The following is a 24152-nucleotide window of genomic DNA, read 5'->3' as shown; positions in this document are numbered from 1 at the left end:
AAGTCACTTTCCTTGTTGAAGAAGGTTATGCGCAGCAGAGAGACAAGCTGTAATGTTCCTGACCTAGGGCGAACCAGTTCTCTCCATCGACTGACCAGAAACAAAGGTGAAGAGTCACGAACAATGCTGAGGTGCTTTACCAACTGACGTAGGTCAGGAGCATGGCTCTGATACTATGTTTCGACTGCTGCTACAGTAGTCCGAACAGGAAGAGGAGGAGGAGAAGAAGAAGAAGAAGAAGAAGAAGAAGAAGAGAAGAAGGGTCAGTCGAAAATCTGATGGTTCACCCATCCAGTTGACCCCCTTAATCTATATTAGATTCTATTAATGTTTACAAAGACAGAAATGCCCTTACATAAGTGTGGGGCAGAGTAACTCTAATAACACTGCCACATAAGCAAGTTACTTAATAAACAGAAGAAGACTAAACTACCCCTATTCGGCACATCTTAACACAAACAAATCAGTTTGGTAAATAGTCCGAACAAAATCATTGCTAAGGTGCTATCTTGAAGGATTAAGGCAGTGATTCCATCCCATAATTTCATAATCTCAAGGGGCTTTTGTTAAGGATAGGCAAATTATTGATCAAATTCTAATAGCCAATGAGAGTGGAGAGGATATGAAGAAGGCTAGAAAAAGAAAGTGTTTGTTTGTAAGCTGGACTTGGAAAAAGCGTATGACAGTTGATTGGGTCTTCTTGTTGGAGGTAATGGAAGGTTTTGACTTTGGCAATAGATGGTGCAAATGGATATTGGGGTTTGTCAAGAATTGTCATTATCTAATTTTGGTTAAAGGAACTGTGGTGGATCATTTCCCAACCATTAGAGGAATTACACAAGGGAGCCTCCTTTCTCCGTTTCTCTTCACTTTGATTGTAGATGTTTTTTGGGAGACTCATAGAGAGGGCTGATTCTAGAAGTTTAGTAAAAGGGTTGGCAGGTGGTTAGAGAAGAGGTACTGGTTACTACCTACAGTGCTAAAGATACTATCCTCTTTTGTGAAAGGGGTGATATTAGATGGGTGAGTATCTAAAGATGGTTGTGCTATTGTTTGAAAGAATGTCCAACCTGAAAATTAATTTTGAGAAGAGTTGCATAGTGGATTTGAATATGGAGGATAGGGAGATTACTGAAAATGCAGGAATCCTGGGTTGTTTTGTTTCTTAGTGGCCTATGACTTATTTGGGATTACCTTTGGGAGATTATCCAAGGAGTGGCAACTTTTGGAACCCCATGTTTGATCTTTTCACTAAGAGATTGGCCTCATGAAAGAGTAATATCTGTCCCTTAGGTGGTAGGCTCACTTTGATTAAGTCCACTCTTGAAAATTTGCCAATGTATTTTATGTCAGTCTTTAGGATTCTGGATGGGGTAAGTAGGGGGCTAAAGAAATTGATGAGGAAGTTTTTATCGGAGAAAGGAGAGGAGAAGAAGGATCACAGAGTTAGGTGGGAAGTGGTGTGTAAAAATAAGATGTATGGAGGATTAGGTCTTGGTAAGATATGGGAGTGGAACACTTTTGCTTGGGAAATGGTTGTGGAGGTTACCTCTTGATAGAGATAAGCTGTTGGTAAAGGTGATCATTAGCATACTTGGGCTTGCAGCTAATGGATGGGACTCTGGAACTTCTGTTAGGGCTACAAGAGTTTCTTCTTGGAAGTCTATTTGTGATATCCTTCCTTCTTTCCTACTTCATATCAAACATAGTCTTAGGTCTGGAACTCTAGTAAAGTTTTGGGATCATGTTTGGTGGGCAATTTACCATTGAAGACACATTTCTCCTCCCTCTATGCCATCTCCAATTGAAGGGTGGAACCCATTTCTTCTTTTTTTGGTTCCTTCTAGTTCTAGTACTGGTATTGACTGGGATTAGGGTTTCAAAAGGGGTCTACAGGAGAGTGAAATAACAAGCGTCATGAGATTTCTTAAAACCTTGAAGGGGTGTGTTTGGATACTGCAAGAAGGAATAGGAGGATATGGACTATGTCCCCCTCCGGTTCCTTCACTTGTGCTTCCTTTTTCTCTTCCCTTATTTAGCAGAGTGATAGTCAGGGGTTGTCCTTAGTGAAGGAGGTATGGAGCAAACCTATTCCACATAGAGTGGGTGGCTTTTGCTAGGAAGTGCTCTTAGAGAGAATTAATACTTGTGAATTAATGCAAAGAAAAGGACTCAATTGGTATCTTTCTCCTCATTGGTGCTCTCTTTGTAAGGTTAATGGTGAGAATTTCTTTTACTTGTTAATATCCTGCACTTTTTCTTCTTAAATTTGGGTTTGGTTTCTTTTTCTTTTTTTTTTTTTTTGGGTGCAGGTGGAACCCTCAATCAAATGTACAAAGTCTGTTCGTCTCTACTTTTTGTTAGTTGGCCAAAGAAGAGGGGCAGAATCTTATGGAAGTGCACAAGAGATGCAGTTTACTAGACAATCTAGGAAGAGAGGAATCAAAGAATCTTTCTTGATAAAGAAAGAAGCAGGGATGCTATTGTTGAAGCCATTACTATCAGAGTAGTCCATTGGGTGAAGATACTGGATTTCTTCAAGGATAATTCTGCGGATGAACTAATGAGAAAATGGAGGGAGGTGGCTGGTTCTTCTCCTCTTATGGTGGTTATCAGGTAACTTTGGCCCCCTCCATCTTGAGGTTTCCTCAAGCTCAATTTTGATGGCAGCAGTGAAGGTAATCTGGGGCCATATGGTATTGGAGGAATCTTCAAAGATGAGGAAGGAAAAGTCATTGTGATCTATTCAGGACCAATTGGAATAGGTGATTCATTGATGGATGAGATTATGGCTGTTGTGGAAGGTATCCAAAAGGCTAAATAGCTAAATATCAGAAAGCTTCTCATTGAGGGTGATTCAAAGCTTGTGATCGAGTGGCTTCAAGGGGAGGAACAGGTTGGATGGTGATACTATATCTTTGATAAAAGAAAAGCCATGAGTTTGCTTCAAGGGGTGGAGGTAAATTTCAAATGGGTGAGAAGCGATACCAATGCTTTCGCCAACACACTTGCTAAACAAGGGGTGGGAAGGGATAGTTTGTTTTGGGCTATGTTGTAATAGATTTTTCTGTTGGGGGGCGCTAAAAGAGTTTATCTCTCCCCTTTTCTTTTCTTATACCCATTGTTCCCCTTAATTGATGAAATTATTTCTGTTATTGATTAAAAAAAGAAAATAAAGTTATAGACAAAATAATACATTGTGAAGTTTTCTTGTAAACTTGAAGAGTCAAAACTACAAGATAGAATGAATTCAAGCAAAATTTCAACGCATAGAAAATGCAAATGGTTCTAATAGATAAACTAAATAATTTGTTACACAAACAAAACTAATATTTAACTTCATGTTTGAAAAGAATATCAAGCTGTGGTAATCATGTCCATTATGTTTCAATAATATTGCTACTCTACATATCTACAATATTGTCACCAACTTGTGTTAAAATACTATCTTTTGCACTCCTCAGTGTCTGGTATTGTTCATTGGGAAATATGTAGGTTCCAGTAAAATTTTGTGTTGGTACCCATGGAAATGGAAATATGTCATGCAAATATTAGGAAATTTATGGACATTTTAAAACCACGATTTCAGTTACTGATCAAATAAAAAGTATAAAAAGAAGGAAATAATTGTCCTTTACTGGTGACAATTGTGTTCCTCCCATCGATCCATAAAACAAATAAAAAAGGAGAGTACAAAGGAAGGGCCATGGCACAATACAACACACTCCCCCCTTCCCATCCCTTGCATAGGAGTTAGCTAACTTATTTGCTTTTCTTTGGGTCCAGTTAAATGTGGCATTCTGGCTAGGTGCCAAATAGTCTTTCTTAGTTAATCTTGTAAACCCATGGTCCTCTTTCCTCACTACTCAGCCATCCAGTAACAAATTGAGAATCCCCTCTACTTGTGTCAACACATCCAATACAATTACTCTTAAGCATGGTTCGCAATATCGGCGATATTTTTCAAAATTTCCCCAAAATATCCCCATTTTGCTAGGTAGCAATAGAAAATTTTCTGGGGATAGTTTTTTCCAAATATCTCCAATATTTTGCTATATGGCTGCTTTTTACATAGGCATCTTTCACAGTGACAGTTGGTCACATACCCATTGATAGTGTTCCTTGCACATCTATGGATAAAGAGATCTTTGACCTTATTTATGGGTGCTCCTTTGGAAATCCAGGCATCTCAGGAATTGGAGGAGTATTAAGAAACTCTGACAGGAGGATGTCGGGTATGTTCTGAGGACCGGTTGGCAATGGAAACTCAAAGGCTGAATTATTGGCATTACTACAAGGGTTAAAGCTAGCCAAACAACTAGGATGCAGACATGTTGAAGTGGAAGGGGACTCAAAAGTAGTAATATCATGGGCAACAAATAGCAGCCATACCCCATGGACATTTAAACATGTGATAGAGAAGTGGAGAAGATTGCAGAGGTTGATGCTGAACTTAAATGGGTCCGAAGAAGTGCAAATGGTCTAGCTGATGGATTAGCAAAACAGGGGGCATTGTGACAACTATTTTGGGCTGCACTATAATGAGGGGTAGAATAGAATGATTAAAGGGGATCAACAGTCCCATCACCAAGTTGTATAAATTGCTTATAATCTGAATTTAATAAAATACATTTTACTGATAAAAAAAAGAGATCTTTGACTTTTTATTGTACTTCAAAATTTTCCCTTTTTATAAGATGATAGATCTCTTTACCTCCCTGTTGTGTTGGTTCTAAATATGATTATATTGTGTATTAGAATATTATTATACCACTATTTATGTTACAGTCCAAGGCCAAGAATTGTTTTTCAAATTATTAAATCACCTTCCATCTTATCTGAGGTTGAAGATCACTGAATGTTAGAACCTTTTGTCACTGAATGCATTTAAGGTGTAGGGTGGGGGTCTTATGTTTTTTGTATAATTGTACTTTGTTCTTTGTTCATGCACTGATAAGCATCTATGTTGCAGTGAGGTTTTTGCAAATTCACCTTTCTTTATTTCAGCACAGGATGCCGGTTCTGCAGAAGCAAGGTAAGCTTCTATTTACCAAGATTGATGCATGCTTGAATGTATGTGTCTGTGTATGTAGGTATCTATGCATATATGCAAGTATGCATGCATTCGTGCATTGTTCTTTGTCTTTCTCCACACTTAGTCTTGAACATTGGTTATACCAGATTCATGGGTGATACCATTGGTTTTCAAGTTGATGTTACTTTTATGCAGGAGATCCGATGACTACAAGGAGACCATAATTCCTGCTGGGAAAACCTATGAGGTTTGTGTAGTAAGAATTTAATCTATTAATATGATGATGGTTCTTCTTTGATCTACCTGCCAAAACTGATGATGTGGCCAGATTCTCCCTATCTCCTATTATTCTCCAAATATTCCCTTGCAATTTCTGAGATATTATCTTTCCAAGCTTGTAGAAGATTTGTTATCACTATTCTATTTCATTCTCAGAATATTTTATTTGATTTTGAGAATATTTAATTTTATTCTGAGAATAGAGAATATGGAAAGAAATACAATGAAATTAGCAAGAGATATGGCACTTTGAACTCTTGACAGGTGGCTGCACCATTTCTACTATAATTTTCCACATCCCACGTGTCATAGTGAGACATGCCTCATTTGTGGCTGCTATGAAGCTTCATAGGATGAGTTCTAACACTCTTCTTTTGGACTTTCCGGGATTGAACTTTGTTGAGAATGTAGGGGCATTTATGTCTTTTAATCCTTTTTGTATTTGGGCGCCTATTCAAGGGCCCATTTGTAATTTTCTTCAAATTTTAAGAAAGCCTCTTTAGGGTGTGAACAATAACACACCTGAGTTCTTCGACAAACCTTTCTTCTTCCTTCTTCTCAACTACTTTAACTTGGTATCAGAGCATTGGTATCAGAGCATTTATGTCGCTGGTCATGACTCAGACGAACCTACTGACGTCAGCATGCCAATGATTGACGTCAGAAACCCGTATAGTCAGCAGCATTCATTTGCGTTTTTGACACCCCTTGATGCGCCTCATTTTTAGAGGAATTTTTATATACATTTCATGGAGTTTTGAAGCTCTTTTACATTTTCCTTGGATTTTGTAGGCGAAATTTACTGATTTGGAGTTTAGGGCTTGCATGCTCGCATGGTGGGCTGGATTCTGTTAAACCCACTTGTGTTTGAAGTGTCGTAAATTTATGAGATTATAGGAAGCAGTCTCAGATTTTTTGGAGCCTTAAAACTTTTTTGGGGAATTTTTTTCTTCCCCTTTTTTGCCACCAGCACCTTCTTTTCTTTTGTTTATTGTTGTAGCATGTGTTTAACCTTCAAGGAAAGGTGTTTGGGTGTTCAGATAGAGTTGGGAGATTGTGGTGTTGGTGAGAAAAGTGTTTTGAGAGGGGTGGTGATCCTTGGACTCACACAAGGATGTCTACATACCTACTTATGTCCTCCCTGGAAGTTATGACAGTGCTAGAGGGCAAATTACTACTGTAAAACTTGATGGAACAAGTTTTCTTGAATGGTCTCAATCAGCTAAGCTCACAATCGAAGGAAGAGGTAAGCTTGGGTTTCTTATCGGTAAGGAAGCTAAGCCGAAGCCTGAAGATCCAAATTATTCCAAGTGGGAGTAGGATAATTTGCTAGTTATGTCATGGCTGGTATGCTCTATGCAGCCTCACATTGTCTGCAACTATATGTTCCTTCCAACAACTAATGACATTTGGGATAGGTTAACTTCAACTTATTCTCAAGCGAAGAACACAGCTAGAATCTATCAGTTGCAAAGAGAAGCATATAATATGCCACAAGGGGAGAAATCGATGGCCATGTATTTCTCTTCCTTACAATCAGTTTGAGAAGAAATGGATCATTTTGAAGCTTTGGAGTGGAAGGATCCTATTGATGTTGAACAATACAGGAAGTGCATTGAGAAAAACAGAGTCTTTGATTTTCTTGTTGGACTGAATGCCGATTATGATTTCACCGGGCAACACATCCTTAGTGCTGATATTTTGTCACTCTCTACAGCATATTCTCTGGTGCAGAATGAAGAGAGTAGGAGGATTGCCATGATGCAAGTTCCTGTCAAGGAGCACACAGCTCTTGTGTCTACAAAACCCAAACACAGTTCTAGTAAACCTGAATATGTAGTTTGTGAATATTGCAAAAAGCCAAGGCTCACCAAGGATAGGTGTTAGAAACTAAATCCCCACCTAAAGCCTAAGAAGTTAAAACTGGAAAGAAGGTAAATGCTCATGTTGCTATAGCTAGTCATGATTCTCAGACTCACATGCTTAAGGGAAATTCTTCTGTTCAGGCATCTACTCATGACACCTCTGATGTGATGGAAAAATTGAGAGGCATCTTGCTCCATCTTGAAAAGAGTGGGTTGCCTACATCTGTTGGTTCACATACACCTTTTAGTGCCTTTGCAAAATCAGGTACTACATTTGCGTATCATGCCTCATCCTCTGGCTCTTGGATAATTGACACAGGAGACAGTGATCAAATTATGTCTCTTATAATACCTTATCTCCCTCTTATTGTGCCTATATCTCTTCCATTGCTTCTGTTTTTATTCCTCATAGTGTTTTTGAGACAGTGCAGTTCCCTCATTGGAAGGATGCTATGAACTAGGAAATGGAGGCGCTTGAGAAAAATCAAACATGGGAAATAGTTTCTCTTCCAGTGGGCAAAGTTCTTGTTGGATGTAAGTGGGATTACACAGTGAAGCATAAAGCTGATGGCTTAATTAAAAGGTATAAAACTCGACTTGTGTCCAAAGGGTACACTCAATCATACAGTATTGATTATCAGGAAACCTTTGCTCCAGTTGCCAAGACGAACTCAATTCAAGTTATCATATCTCTCGCTGCCCATTATTCTTGGCCCTTGTATCAAATGGATGTTAAGAATGCCTTCCTTAATGGTGACCTTCAAGAAGTTTACATGGAACTTCCTCCGGGAATGAACATCCCTGGGAGTGAAGGAAAAGTTTGTCATTTGAAGAAATCTCTTTATGGTCTTAAACAGTCCCCTAGAGCTTGATTTGACAGATTCAGAAAAGCTATCATAAAAATTGGCTTTTCTCAATCTCAAGCTGACCATACCTTGTTTATCAGGAGAGTGAATGGAAAAGTGACTATGTTGATAGTATATGTTGATGACATTGTTATCACAGAGGATGATTTCTCTGGAATTGTTGAACTAAAATCTTTTTCTTGCTACTGAATTTGAAATTAAAGATCTTGGAAATCCTCGGTATTTCCTAGGGATTGAGGTCGCAAGGTCAAAGAGGGGCATTTATATTTCTCAGAGGAAATGTGTCCTTGATCTACTTCAGGAAGTAGGGAAATTGGATTGTAAACCAGCTGAAACTCCAATTGATCCCAATCATAAGTTGGGAATTGATGATGGAGGTATCCTTCCTGACAAAGCTGTGTATGAAAGACTTGTCGGTCGCCTTCTCTACTTGTGTTTGACTAGACCAAATATATAATAGGTTGTGTGTGTGGTTAGTCAATATATGCATCAACCTAGATCATCTCATATGCAAGCAGTGAATAGAATACTAGCCTATTTAAAAGGATGTCCAGGAAAAGGGATGTATTCTAATCATGGGCATCTCAAGGCTGAGGCTTATTATGATGCTGACTAGGCAGGTTCTATTGATGATAGGTGGTCTACTTATGGCTATTGTACCTTGGTGGGTGGTAATGTTGTATCTTGGAAAAGTAAGAAACAATCAATTGTGACTCAATCTAGTGCAGAGGTAGAGTATAGATCTATGGCTCATGGAGTTTCTGAAATGTTATGGCTGAAGAACTTGTTGACAGAATGGGATTGCAGATTGATACTCCAATGATATTATATTGTGAAATCAAGCAGCCATAAACATAGCCCACAATCTTGTTCAACATGACTATACAAAGCATATAGACGGTGATTGACATTTCATTAGAGAAAGAGTTGCCAGTAGAGAGATTTGTTTACCTTTTGTGAGGTCTGAAGATCAATTGGCCGATTGTCTTACTAAAGGTGTCTCCAAATCAAAGCTTGACAGCAATTTGAACAAGCTGGGCATGACAAATATTTATGCTCAGCTTGAGGGGGAGTGTTGAGAATGTAAGGGAATTTATGTCCTTTCATCCTTTTATGTATTTGGGCGCCTATTCAAGGGTCCATTTGTAATTTCCTTCAAATGTTAAGAAAGCCTCTTCAGGGTGTGAACAGTAACACACCTGAGTTCTTCAACAAACCTTTCTTCTTCTTCTTCTTCTTCTTCTTCTTCTTCTTCTTCTTCTTCTTCTTCTCGACTACTTTAACTAACTTCATGGGCTTCCATCTCCAAGTCAGATTGAATTTCAGGGTTCAGGGGCTGCATCATTTGGGTGTGATCATGCTTTTGAAGAGTGCTTATCAGATGTTGATAGGAAGGGATAAGAGCTGTTTGATCTGGGTGTTCAACTATGGTTGGGTTCTTCCTCTACTCAATGAAGGTGGTGTTTCAGAACTGTTGAAATAGAATATTGAAAATATTCCAAATTTAAAAATTTCGCATGAAGCATTTCAGCAATTTGAGACCTACTTAAATGTTGAATGATGAAGCAGTCACACAGATTGGGGTGGTTATTTTACTCCTGAACATTTTATCATGTACCAATACTACCCCTAGATTTAATCCATTTGTAAGTTTAGATTCTGCCAGTAATCCACTTTCAGCACCCATTTCAACAGTTATTAATGGCCCTGAAGTTGTAATCTGATCAAATAGAGAAATGCAGACACATTGGAATCCTTTATATAAGGGGAGGCTTGCAATGGTTATTTTCTGGTTTTGTGGTGGCTAGCGCTCATGTTAGAGAGGATTCATGTTGGAGTAGGTTCGTAGATTCCCAGGCTGTTGAGGAGAGATGATGTGGCAGGTGAGAGTCATTTGAGAGGCATAGGAGGACAGTTTATCCAATAGATGGCAATATGGGGATGTTAAGTTGGTTTTGATGGTTTGGCAAGAATTTATCTTGTCTGTTATTGTTGGATTGAAGTCTTTGTATGTATGAGTATTCGGCTGATGAGAGTTCTTATTAGCCTATACTTAAGTTTAAGTTGTCCTGTATTGGGCCTTTGTTAATGGGCCTAATCCTGTTTAATGTTTTAAGTTGTCTGGGTGTCCCATCACTAATTAGGGGCATTCTAGTAACTTCCTGTATCATTGTACTACATCATAATATAAATAATAGTACTGTCGACTGAGCTGGGAGTTCGACATTCCAGCATATCTTCTTCTTCTTCTTCTCTTTTCTGCTACTTCGGCTACAGTAATTTAGCTTTCATGGTATCAGAGCATTAGCTTCTTCCTGGTTTCAGCCGGCACACACTCTTCTTTTGCTGTCTTTTCATCTTCTCTCTTCCTTTTCTGGATTGCTGCAGTCAAAACCTAGGGGTGTAAGAGAGTAAAGCAAGTTCGAACCTAGGGTTTCTCTTGGTTGTAAGACTCAAAGGAAGTAAGACCCAGAAGTAGATGTCCTACTAGGTTATTTCCAGCAAATAGTAGCTATTTGGCTGCTAAGAGAGGTCTGTGTAGGACAGACCTAGTTGAGGACTGATTTCAGCAGTCCTAGCACTAGCCAAAAGGGGCTTAACTACTTCTACAGTTGCAGCTTCGGTGCTCCAGCAAGACTCGCACAGACTTAGCTTCTTCTACAGAGCCACTGTTCACTTGTTACTGTTGCAGCCTCGAACTGTTCACTCGCTACTGTACCCGAACTGTTGCAGTTTTTGGTTCAGCCCAAGTGAAGTCTATCTAGTGTTCTACCAGCACTTTGAACACTTCTACCAGCATAGAAATGTGGCAAACAGCTCCAAGTTCAGGGTGGTTATCAGTTCAAAACTCCTCACCACTGCTGTGAAATCACCTAGGGAGCTGCCAGTTCCAGATTGTTCAGCACTGTGAACCCTAGTTGAGGACTGATGTCAGCAGTCCTAGTATTGGCCGCAAGGAAGGGCACTCTCTTTACAGTTGCAGTACTCGAAGTTCAAGTGGAGTCTGCATAGCACAATAGTTGAGAACCCTAGCTTCAGGTCGGTTACCAGCCCAGAACTCCTTGCTTGCTGTTGTAACTGAACTGTTTCAGAACTGTGACAGTCTCGGCAAGTCTGAAACTGTGTCGAGTGCTGTCAGAACCTGCTGTGATCATTTCAGCTAATCAGATCTGCTCCAGAACTGGTTCAGAACCTTCAGAACTGCTTCGGCTAGTCTTAATCAGTGTCACCTGCACAGTGGCTGCAGTCAAGATGTCTTCAATACCCAAAGACGTTTCTTCTAGAGATAACAGGCCTGCGGCAAGTGGGAATTTTGTCACCAGCAACAATGATGACAACTCACAAAATACACCAACAGTGTCTTCTTCTCCTATGGGACAGGTTGCTGATTCCTCTGGAACTGGTACTTTGGGCTTCACTGCTAGTGAGGTTGAGGTCCTTAGCAAGGCATTAGCCCGTCTAAGAAATAATTATTTTGCTTCTACATCTCTTGCTAGATCAGGTACAGCCTCTGCCTTCAGTGCCACTGGCTCTATTGACTCTACTTCTTGCTAGATCAGGTACAGCCTCTGGTCAGGATAAGATGAGAGTTGCTGACGGGTCTTTCTCCACTATCTCTGGAAAGGGAATTGTTGACCTAAGCAAGGACCTCTCTCTTAAATCAGTTTTACATGTTCCCAGTCTTACCTCAAATCTTTTGTTTGTTTCAAAACTTACCAAAAATTTGAACTGTAGTATAACCTTTTTCCTACTCATTGTGTCTTCCACGACAGATTGACAAGGAGAACGATTGGGTGTGGTCATGAGTATGGAGGCCTCTACTACCTTGATGCAGACATCGGCTTAGCCTTACAAGCATCTGCTGCTAGTAATCCGGAAAGTGTGGAGTCAATAGCTAAGCTGCATCTTTGGCATGCTAGGCTAGGTCATGTGTCTTTCTCCTCATTAGAAATGTTGTTTCCCGAATTGTTTAAGGGCATCCCAAGTCAGAGTCTAACCTGTAAAGTATGTCAAATGTCAAAACAATGTAGAACTGTGTATCCAATTTCCAGCAATGAAATTTGTGCTCCTTTTGATTTGGTTCATTCTAATGTCTGGGGCCCTTCACCCATTGTTTCCTTTGATGGCTTCCGGTACTTTATCAGTTTTATTGACCACTACTCTCGTTGGACATGGATCTACCTGTTAAAAGGACGGGATGAAGTACCACGGATAACCATGGCATTTTGCAAGATGATTGAAACACAGTTTAATAAGAAGATTAAGCAATTCAGGTCAGACAATGCTGTTGAATACTTTGAAAATCCTTGAACTTATTCATGGAAGATGCTGGCATACTACATCAGTCATCCTGTGCTTATACTCCTCAGTAGAATGGGGTTGCTGAGCGCAAGAATAGACATCTATTGGAGACAGCTCAAGCCTTACTATTCCAGCACAAAGTCCCTAAGCAATATTGGTCTCAAGCTGTACTTTCTGCATCATATCTGATAAATCGGATGCCATCTAAGGTGTTGGGTATGAAAACCCCTTTCTCTGTTTTGTGCCCCACTCTTCCAGACTTTCCCCTTCCTCCTCGGGTCTTTTGTTGTATATGTTTCATACATGTGAAGGATCCAAAGAAGACCAAGTTGGATCCTAAGGCTACAAAGGGAATATTCTTGGGGTACTCTCCTACACAAAAGGGTTACAAGTGTTATGACCCTGTCTCTAAGAGAAAGTATGTCACCAGAGATGTGGTCTTCTTTGAGTCTCAACCCTTTTTTCAGTCTTCTCAGAATCCTCTTCAGGGGGAGACTAGTGGGATGGAAGAGGATTCTCATTCTCCCTCCTTTTTTGTTCCTCTATCTGCCTCGGGTCTTCCATCCTCTCCTCCTACTCCTTGTTGTGACATTCCGGGTCAACCCAGTGAGGCTCCCACTATGCCGGTTACCTCTCTTGATGCTGTAGATGTTTCTAAAGGCTCCAGTAGGCAACAAAAAGAGATACTTACATACAACAGAAGAAAAAGGGGCCCTCAACCTCATGACAGCAACCAGTTGGACTCGGATCAATCTATCTCTACAATCCAAGGTAATTTCAACTCTCATACTTCTGATTTGGATCTTCCTATTGCTCTCCGTAAGCCTATCCGCTCTTGCACCACCCGGCACCCCATTGTTGATTTTGTTTCTTACTCACATTTATCTCCTGCCTATCACTCCTTTGTGTCTGCTCTTTCCTCTGTGCGTGTTCCTTCTAGGTACTCAGAGGCCGTGTTTGATCCAAGGTGGAAAGAAACTATGAATGAAGAGATGAAAGCCCTAATGAAAGCAAGAACTTGGGAATTAGTGGATCTGCCAGAGGGGAAGACCACTGTTGGTTGCAAGTGGGTGTTTACTGTAAAGCACAGGGAGGAAGAGTCCATTGAAATGTACAACGCCAGACTTGTGGCAAAGGGGTTTACTCAGAAAGAAGGGATTGACTACAAAGAAACCTTTGCCCCAGTAGCAAATCTCAACACAATTCGGGTTCTATTGTCACTAGCAGCAAATTTTTCATGGGAACTTCATTAGCTGGATGTGAAGAATGCCTTCTTAAATGGTGACCTTCATGAAGAGGTATTTATGGAACCTCCACCAGGCTATGACTTTAGTAGAAAGGTGTGCAAACTGAGGAAAGCATTATATTGGTTGAAGCAAAGACTTGGAATGACTTGGAAGAGATAAAAAGACTGAAGGAGTTTCTAACTTCTGAATTCGAGATCAAAGACTTGGGTCATTTGAGATATTTTCTTGGGATTGAAATTGCCAGGTCAAGAAAGGGAATCTACATATGTCAGCGGAAGTATGTTCTTGACCTCCTAGACGAAACAGGCATGATGGGATGCAGGCCAGCAGATACTCCAATGGAACAGAATCATGGCCTGTAGGAATCAGTAGGGGAGGACTACTGTGATAAAGAGAGATACCAAAAATTGGTAGGGAAGCTGATATACTTATCCCTCACTCGGCCAGATATTGCTTATGCTGTGCATGTTGTCAGTCAATTTATGCACTCTCCAAAGATCCCTCATATGAAAGCAGTTGAAAGGATTCTCCGGTACTTGAAGACTTGCCCAGGGAAGGGAATTCTCTTTAGGAAAAACAATAGAATTGAAATTGAAGCCTACACTGATGCAGATTGGGCTGGGTCTGTTGGAGACAGGAAGTCAACCTCGGGTTACTGTACATTTGTGGGAGGAAACCTGGTGACATGGTGCAGTAAGAAGCAGAATGTAGTGGCTAGATCAAGTGCAGAAGCAGAGTATCGAGCTATGGCCCACGGGGTTGTTGAACTCTTATGGCTCAGAACTCTTCTTAATGAACTTGGCATTAAGGCTGAAGGTCCTCTCAGGCTGTATTGTGACAATAAAGCTGCCATCAACATTGCCAACAATCCCATGTAGCATGACAGGACAAAACATATTGAGATTGATCGGCACTTTGTTAGAGAAAGAATTGTCTCGGGTGAACTCTGTGTGCCTTATACTCCATCTGAGATGCAAATTGCAGATGTACTGACTAAAGGGCTAGCAGCAACAAAGTTTAGGGACATGCTTGGCAAGATAAACATGATTGATATCCATGCTTAGCTTGAGGGGGAGTGTTGGATTGAAGTCTTTGTATGTATGAGTATTCGGCTGATGAGAGTTCTTATTAGCCTATACTTAAGTTTAAGTTGTCCTGTATTGGGCCTTTGTTAATGGGCCTAATCCTGTTTAATGTTTTAAGTTGTCTGGGTGTCCCATCACTAATCAGGGGCATTCTAGTAACTTCCTGTATCATTGTACTATATCATAATATAAATAATAGTACTGTCGACTGAGCTGGGAGTTTGACATTCCAGCATCTCTTCTTCTTCTCTTTTCTGCTACTTCGGCTACAGTAATTTAGCTTTCAGTTATGATAATTTATATTAGATTGAGTTGTCTTAAATTTGAGTGATGTTTATGAAATTTCTCTGAAGCGGCCTTGAACTGCTGTTGGGCTATTCCCTCTTTGTTTCAGTTAGTTATTGAATCTTATTTAGCCTTCCACTTTTGTGGGTTTTAAGGGTGCTTCCATTTGGGCTATGGTTCCTTTTTTATCTTTTCAATGATGGTAGGATCCTTTCTGCAGTTTGTCCTTATGGAAGTGGTTTCATCATGGATTGGACTATAGCACTTAAACAGCTTTGTTCTTTCAGAAGGAAAGATTTTATATGTAGGTGGTATACAGTCTGTGTGTAGATTTAGGACTGGAAATTTCTGACCCATCTACCCACATACAACCCATCCAATATGGGCACGTTGCACTTTCTCTACTTCTTCCGCCACAATGTCTGTAATTATTCACTACCTCTCTCTGAATTCAGAGCAAAATTCTACTTTCACAACAAAGTTAAATGCTAGTAGTGTCATGTTCATCACATGGCCTACATTTGCAGCCCAGTGCATGAGACTCTTGCCAATGCGGGGTCTAGGGAGGGACAGATGTACACAGCCTTACCCCTGTCCCTGCACATACAGAGAGGTTGTTTCCAAGATTTGAACCCTGGTCACCCAGGTCACAATGGAGCAACCCAACCGTTGCACCAAGGTCCACCCTCATCACCATGGTCTACATCCTTACCATCAATTCTAGCATCCTTTCAGACTCTGGTGGCACTTGTTCTGTGCAAAATTGCATGCCTCTCTGTAGCATCCCTTCAAGCAAATAGATTCAAAAAACATTGGATATCAGAACATAGATAGATTCAAGGAGAAAATAAAAGTGGATAGATTCAAGCAGTCCACATTCTCTGGATTGACGGACAATATCAAAATGTTGATGTTCCATGGTCATAAACAGCTTTGTTTTTGAATAATAATGGATAGACTCTGTGGAGACTCTATAACTTGATGTATCTTATTAGTATAGTCCTTGTTGTACATTACTTATACTTCATATTCTTCTTTTCTCTTTCAGCTGTGGGCATTCTTGTAATTGTACATATCTTTTAATACATAAGAGACTCTTTGAGGTGGGGGTCTTTCATTCTTGACACCTCTAAGATTATTCTTGTTCTTCTCTCTATTCAGACAAGAGTGTTGACATGGTATCAGAGCAGGTTTCTCTCTGATCTATTTTCTCTCTCTCGTGAAACTCACTAGAAGCAATAATCCTGTCATATTAGGGCTGTTTTGATCAACCCTTTTCTGTTCAGTCTTCTTTGTGCAACCAGCAGGAGAGATTTCGTTAGATCTCTCTTGTGAGACTTTGGTTCAAGGCCAAACTTCAAATCTGGTGTCGCCTAGACCTGATCTACTCTTCCTACAAACATCATCTGATTTGGTGAAGTTTTCGAAGGAGTTCTGATCTTCTTCTTGGGGCGGCAACATTGTACAATTTCCTTTTTTGGACTGCAACAGTTTTGGACTTCAAATCTGGTGTCGCCTAGACCTGATCTATTCTACCGACAAACAACATCTGATTTAGTGAAGTTTTCCAAAGTTCCGATCTTCTTGGGGTTGTAACACTGTACAGTTTCCTTTTTTGGACTATAACTTTTTTTTTGGACTTCTGGCCTTCTACATTAGCCTACGATCTGAGTTCTTTCTCTCTAGATTGAAGGGTCCTCTCAAGCTCTTCTTAATCCTACACTCAGTTTCTGGTTTGGAGATTTCTAGGGACTGTTTCGATCAGCACAAGATATCTCCTTATTCTTGAAAAAGACGCCTATTGTGTTCATAAATCACAGTTTTCTCTCAATCGGCTGACTTGATCAACCTATAACCCTAGACCTGGTGTCATCCTAGGGTTTTCTTGCTTCCCATTTATTTGATTCAGACTTCAGATTCATATTTGAAGGGTTTTATACTTGACAGTCTTAAAACTTGCCTTTTTTGGACTGTCATCCTGAGTTCTTGATTGCTGAATTTGGTTGTCTCTGATATCCTTATGCCTGGACTGCTATTGCTGAAATGGCCTCTAATAGAGAAGATATTATTCCTATAAAGCTGGAAGGATCAACCTATGGAATTGACACTACTATCGTATCACATGGGAGTAAGAAATTTACTACTGATGGTGTTTCTTTTGTTAAAGGTGATTCTCTGGCATCTATGGTTGAGGAAAACATTCGACAACTGGTAACTTCTGCTATTTCTACTATTGGCTTACCTGGTGAGTTTTCCGGTTATTGTGCTTCTTCTTCTCATACTTAGATCATTGACTTCGGAGCTACCAACCACATGACAGGAGCCTACCCTAACCAACCAAGTAACCTTAATAAAACCCATCACAAACATATTGTTACTGCCAATGGTGAAAAGTTAAACATCATTGGTAGTAGCGATCTGTCTCTTAAGCTTTCACCCACTGCATCTTTCCCTCTTACCAAGACCCTTCTTGTTCCTAATCTTACTACAAACTTGATTTCTATTGGCCAATTAATTGATGAAGGTAACATTCTCATTTTCTCTCAAGATGGATGTTTGATTCAGGACTGAAACACTGGGGAGGTGAAAGGGAAGGGGTGCAGGTTGGGCTGTCTATTTGCATTGGAGTTTGGATCATTTACATTCTGAAAAATTAAAATTTTTGTTTGATTCAGGCCTTATTCCTACCTTGCACACCTTTGATACATCTTGTATTTCTTGTTGCTTAAGTAAGAGTCATACCTTACCATTTCCTCACATATCTGAGCATGCTACCTCTCCCTTCGAGCTTATACATAGTGATGTTTGGATTGCTTCTGTCTCTTCTCGGATTGGATACAAATATTTTATATCGTTCAATGATGATTGTACCAGGTACACATAGATATACTTTCTTCGCCATAAGTCTGAGGTGTTCCCAACATTTAAGTTGTTTCATGCTATGGTGCAGGTTCGGTTTCAATCACAAGTGCGTATTCTTAGTTCGAATTCAGGGGGAGAATACACTAATGTAGATTTTTTATCCTATTTGAACGACCATGGAATACAATTGCAACGAAGTTGTCTAGATACTCCTCAATAGAATGGTGTGGTCGAGCGCAAGAATGGAGATATCCTTAGTGTTGTGAGGACATTATTGGAGGAGTCCCATACTCCACCTTCCTTTTGAGTAAAGGCAGCTAGTACAACTGTGTTTTTTATCAACTATATTCCTTCCTCAGTTCTTGGTAATATGTCTCCCTTTCAGAAGTTATTTGGTCGTTCTCCAAATTTATCCATGCTTCATGTTTTTGGATTTATGTGCTTTGTTCATCTTCCCACTTGTGAACATTCTAAATTGTCTGCACAGTCTATCATGTGTGCATTTGTGGGTTACAGTCCTGTCCACAAAGAATTCTTTGTTATGATCCCTCTATTCGTCCCATATGTATATCACGTAGTGTTGTTTTCCTTGAACACATTTCATTTTTTGCTGGAATTGCTAGACTGTCTGCACCGCCTGTTTCTATTTTGCCAAACTTTGATTCACAGGATGCCCCACCTCCTTCTGCTAAGGACTTTCTCGTCTTCTCTCGCAAGCGGTTATGTGCTCCAGCCCCTGCACCTGCGACTCTCCTTCCTCCCGGTTCAGATCATCATCCTTCCACTGTTCCTGTAAGTGATACCTCTACTTTAGACACTCTTCATACTTTTGTTCCTCTTCGTCATTCTACTCGTATATCTAGACCTCCTAACCGCTATGGTTTTCCTTTAAACCATAGCTCTTTGTCTGCTGTCCTATCCTCCACAGATGTTCCTTGCTCCTACCAGGAAGTTAATAGTAGCCCTCATTGGAAGGAAGCCATGGATGCAGGGATTCATGCTTTACATGAGAATGACACTTGGAATCTTGTGCCTACTCCTCCAGATGCATCCATTGTTGGGAGTCGTTGGGTTTACAACATTAAGCTGAAGTCTAATGAATCTCTTGATCGATACAAGGCACATTTAGTTTCCCAAGGATATAGTCAAGAGTATGGTATTGACTATGAAGAAACCTTTACTCCTGTTGCAAAGAGCACCACAGTCCATGTTCTTTTAGCAGCGTCTACTGCTCAATCTTGGACCATATGCCTGCTTGCTGTGAAGAATGCCTTTCTTCATGGTCAATTGAAGGAGACGGTCTACATGAAGCCTCCTCTTGGATACTGCAGTGATCCTTCTTTAGTATGTCGCCTCAAAAAATCTCTATATGGTCTAAAACAAGCTCCCCGGGCATGGTTTGAACGCTTTCGCTATGTTATAGTTGTTGTTGGATATAGCCAGAGTTCTTTTGATCACTCTTTATTTGTTAGGCGACGGACTCAAGGTATTACCATTTTCCTACTATATGTTGATGACATGTTGATTGGGAATGATGCTGAAGGCATTCGTTAATTGAAACTATTACTTCATAATTCCTTTCACATGAAGGACTTGGGCCCTCTCACATATTTCCTGGGACTGGAAGTACATCGTAGTGATTGAGGGTATTTTGTTTGTCAGCAGAAGTATGCTTCTGACCTTGTTAAACTTGCTGGTCTTAATGATGAAAAGCATGTTGATACACCTATGGAGCTAAATCTTAAGCTATCTAAATCTGAAGGTCTATTACTTCCTAATGCTACCTTATATTGCCAACTTGTGGGGTCCCTCATTTATCTCACTATGACTCGGCTTGATATTTCTCATGTTATTCAAGTTGTTAGTCAATTTGTTTCTGTTCCTCGTCAGCCTCATATGATTGCTATTCATCGCATCATTTGATATGTTACAAGCACAACTTCCCAGGTGTTGTTCTCCTCCTCCTCTCCTATTCAGTTGAGAGCATATGCTGATGCGGATTGGGTTGGTTGTCTAGACACTCGTAGGTCCACTTCTGGGTGGTGTGTTTTTATGGGTGATTCACTCATCTCTTGGCAGTGTAAGAAACAACAAACAATCTCCAAGTCTTCCACTGAAGCAGAGTATAGGGCCATGTCTTCAGTTTGCAGTGAGATTGTTTGGTTACAGTCTCTCTTTATGGATCTTGGCATTCAGCTCCCTACTCATATTCCTCTCTATGCAAACAATACGAGTGCTATCAAGATTGCATCTAACCCTATCTTCCATGAGAGGACCAAGTACATCGAGGTGGACTGCCACTTTATCCAAGATCTCTTCACTACTGGGTCTATATCACTTCCTCATGTAGCCTCGGACATGCAGATTGCTGATGTCTTCACCACAGCTATGACTAGAGTTTGACATCTCTTTCTTATAGACAAACCGATGCTTATGCCTAGGCATCAGTTTGGGGGGGTGTGGAGACTCTCTAACTTGATGTATCTTATTAGTATAGTCCTTGTTGTACATTACTCATGCTTCTTATTCTTCTTTTCTCTTTCAGCCCTATATGGGCATTCTTGTAATTGTACATATCTTTTAATATATGAGACTCTTTGAGGTGGGGGTCATTCATTCTTGACACCTCTAAGATTATTCTCGTTCTTCTCTCTATTCAGACAAGAGTGTTGACAGATTCAAACGGTTCACATTCTTTTGATTTTTTCTGAATGCCATGAATATATATCATTCATGGTGTTTTATTTACACTAATGGGTGTCGCCACATTGTAACAAGTGTTCTTTCTGCCGCGCCATCAAGTGCCATCCATCGTGCCTATAACAGCCACTTCAGTGTCCAAGTGTGTGTCATGGGTGGGCTATGCATGTACTTTTGTATGGGAGATTGCCAATGGCACTATTGTAATATTGTAGTATGCTTTTTCACCTTTTTGATGTTTCTTAATGTCACTCCCCCAAAAGCTTAACGTACTCTTTGAGGGGAGGTAGGTAGTCGAGTGAGCTCATAAGCGTGTAAAGGTTAAGCACGAGATCCCCTCGACACTGTACTGTGTGCTTGTGCTTACCACAGATTAAAGCAATACAAGTTGCCTTTTGTCTAATTTGTGTGCCTTCTTGTTGCCTTTTGTGTGTTGTTGCTTGCATTTGTAGGCTTTCTCGACCCCATCGAGCGCCGCACGGGGCCTCATCGTTTAGCCCCGTGACAGTTGGTATCAGAGCAGGAGCTCGTACACACACTCTGGACCTTGTCTTCGTCCCTACATCAACACAATGAAGAGCAACCGTGGCATTGCCAATGACACACCACATGGGTGGCCTCAAGCCCACGACACTGAGGAAGCTCCACTTGACAAACCTACCAAGTCACAAGCCCCAAAGGGCCGTACAACCAAAGCTAGCAAGCACGACAAATCAGTCGACCAACTAGCTACCGTGGACATGTGCCTCCTACGTTGTGAGGTGACAGTGGGAGAAACCTGAGATCGGGTTGATGAACTCCACCTCAACCTAGAGACGGTTGAGAATGCAGTGGTGGAACTAGAAGGACGTTTCAATGGCGCCTTCGGAGGCATGCACACCACCATATAGAATTCGGGAGCCTCAAGTAAAAGCTAGTCTTCGAGGACGAAGACTGAATTGAGTGGGGGAGACTGTAACAAGTGTTCTCTCTGCCATGCCATCAAGTGCCATCCATCGTGCCTATAACAGCCACTTCAGTGTCCAAGTGTGTGTCATGGGTGGGCTATGCATGTACTTTTGTATGGGAGATTGCCAATGGCACTATTGTAATATTGTAGTATGCTTTTTCACCTTTTTGATGTTTCTTAATGTCACTCCCCCAAAAGCTTAGCGTACTCTTTGAGGGGAGGTAGGTAGTCGAGTGAGCTCATAAGCGTGTAAAGGTTAAGCACGAGATCCCCTCGACACTGTACTGTGTGCTTGTGCTTACCACAGATTAAAGCAATACAAGTTGCCTTTTGTCTAATTTGTGTGCCTTCTTGTTGCCTTTTGTGTGTTGTTGCTTGCATTTATAGGCTTTCTCAACCCCATCGAGCGCCGCACGGGGCCTCATCGTTTAGCCCCGTGACAACATGGCATTAGGCCAAGGCCCCAATAATGAAATTCGGTTTTTTAATTGGACCTTTTTTGTATCTTCAGGAAAAGGCCCAATAGTTATTTATATATATTCTTTTAAATTGGGTCTCTTTTCCAGGTCTACAGGTTGATATGGCACCAGTATAATTTGTTTCAGGTTTATGGGTTGGCCCAATCTAGTGCCAACCATATGTCATTATATAGAGATACAGAGAATTGTCAATTTCAGGTAAATGGGTCAAAGTGGGTGGGTTAGGTTGGATTGCAATCTAATAACTTATGATTAGTATGGGTCATTATTGGGTGTGGGTTGCTAATGGATGCGTTGGCATTCAGCCCGCACCCAATCCATCCATTTGCCACTCCTAGTATAGATTGCTGTATTTTGTAAAATGGTTTTCACTAATTTTTTTCTACATCTTGTTACTTGCTCTTTTTGTGCTAGTCTGGAAAATGACCCAATTCTTGAAATATTATGTGGAGGAGCTTGAGAGGGGTGAAAGTTATAATCAGGACTCAGGAGGGTGTTTCTGCAGTTTTAAGAAATTTCCAAAATTTCAGAGGTTTTTTAATTGTAAATTCTTTAATTCTTTACTAGGTTTTCCATTAGTTTAGATTTTAGAAAACTATTGTTCGCTATTTAGAAGATGTAGTATCTAATGGCTATCCAGGGGGGGTCCACATGTTGTCTTGGACCTTAAGTTGTACTGAAGTTTATCTTTTTTCCTTTATGAAAGTGCTCTAGTAGGAGGGCCGACCAACCCCTAAAACTGTCTATAAATTATCTTTTCCTGTTTAGCCTGGAATTTCAACCATCTGGATATTGCCCACTTTCCAGGTTGATTGGTTGCTGTCTTGGACTTTATTGTCTTTCTTTTTTCTAATAACTGTGCTTCTTTCTGTAGTCTTCTTTACAGTAAACCCTAGTTCTGTTTCTTTTGTCTTTTGTCTTTTTTATTTTCTGCAGTTAAGTAATTTTTTAATTAATTAATTAATTTAATGTTGTGACTTTAAATTCTTCTTTAAACTTACCAATTCCCTCTTCAGCCTTTAAACTTATCATAGGATCCTCTTTATATCCTATGTCAACCATGCCTTTCCTTTTCATTTGACCTTTCCTTTTATTCTTTCATGAAGCACATAATTTCTGTTATACCTTATTGTAGATGCATCAATATGTTTTATGTATTTATCATTTTTTTTTCATAATGTTTATGCTTATCTTGGACTTCCATTGTGCCATACCTGTACTGATGGTGAATTTTGTCTTTATTGATCTTCTATCCACTTGTACTATGCACATGAGATATGTGTTTGAATATCATTGTCATGGTTCACCATTTTTGTATTCTGAGCATTTGATTTAGTGATTATGATTATTAAGCAATTTTCTGTTCTCGTTTTCCATTTTATCTTTAGTTGTTCTCAATTAAGCTATATCTTATACTTTTTTATTATAGTTGTGTTTCACGGCTATTATCTTCTCTCAGTAATTTAGTTGTTATTTTACAAGATGCCAAACAAGTAATTTCTTTGCCTCTTTGGTCTCAATCTCAATTGTAACGTTTTATTCTAGCTTATAAAATTAGGTTTCTAGTGTTCATATTGGAAATTATTGATATCTTGTATTCAATAACTCCCTTGGCTGCCTTACATTTTGCCAGGTCTCTTTGATGGTGGAATCCATTAACTCATATATTGCTTGGGATTTCTCTTTAGGACAAGGAAAAATGGCCATGGTATTGTCACCAGAACTTCTGAGGGGTTTACATGACTTGTTTTTTATTTATGAACATTGATACATTGAAATAATATTGATGTATCAGTTTTAAATAGAGCTGAAAATGTGTAAATGTAGCTGAACATTATATGATTTATGGAGTTCTTTGGTGGATTGTCAAAAAAACAATTTTGGATAGACACCAATTCTTGAATACTTTAATTTATAATTTGTAAAATAATAGAAAAGAGAAGAAGAGAGAAACAAGAGAGCAAGAGAAGAGTTTTGTTGGGATAAAGAATCATGAGCAATGCTATATATCGATTCAACTTTACATTAAAAATACTGTTACACCCCCGGTCACCTATGACTAATTGTTGAAATCCAATAGTTTCTTATGTTTTTCTTGTTTTTAATCATTAGTTAGTGTTATGTTGTTTTTTTTTTTTGGAGCTGTTTTTGTGTTATGAACAGTAGCCACACATTAGTTTATGTTGTTTTTTTTTTGA

The 24152-nt window shown here is 39.9% G+C and overlaps 1 protein-coding gene across 2 annotated transcripts in view; it reads left to right on the top strand.

Annotated features, from left to right (window-relative positions):
* The window catches only part of LOC148853257 (retinal-binding protein), a 139278-nt gene that overhangs the window by 89960 nt on the left and 25166 nt on the right, over positions 1–24152 (top strand). For both annotated transcript variants that reach the window (XM_088945250.1, XM_088945249.1), the window contains 3 exons: positions 4973–5035; positions 5231–5282; positions 23588–23662. In XM_088945250.1, the coding sequence (XP_088801376.1) occupies positions 4973–5035; positions 5231–5282; positions 23588–23662 (190 nt within the window). The remainder of the gene's footprint in view (positions 1–4972; positions 5036–5230; positions 5283–23587; positions 23663–24152) is intronic.

Source organism: Nelumbo lutea, chromosome 5 (genome assembly GCF_056320005.1).
Source record: "Nelumbo lutea isolate HS-2025 chromosome 5, American lotus-T2T, whole genome shotgun sequence".
NCBI classification, from domain to species: domain Eukaryota; kingdom Viridiplantae; phylum Streptophyta; class Magnoliopsida; order Proteales; family Nelumbonaceae; genus Nelumbo; species Nelumbo lutea.
Note: the sequence above shows the minus strand (reverse complement) of the source record. Positions and strands in the feature narration are given on the sequence as shown.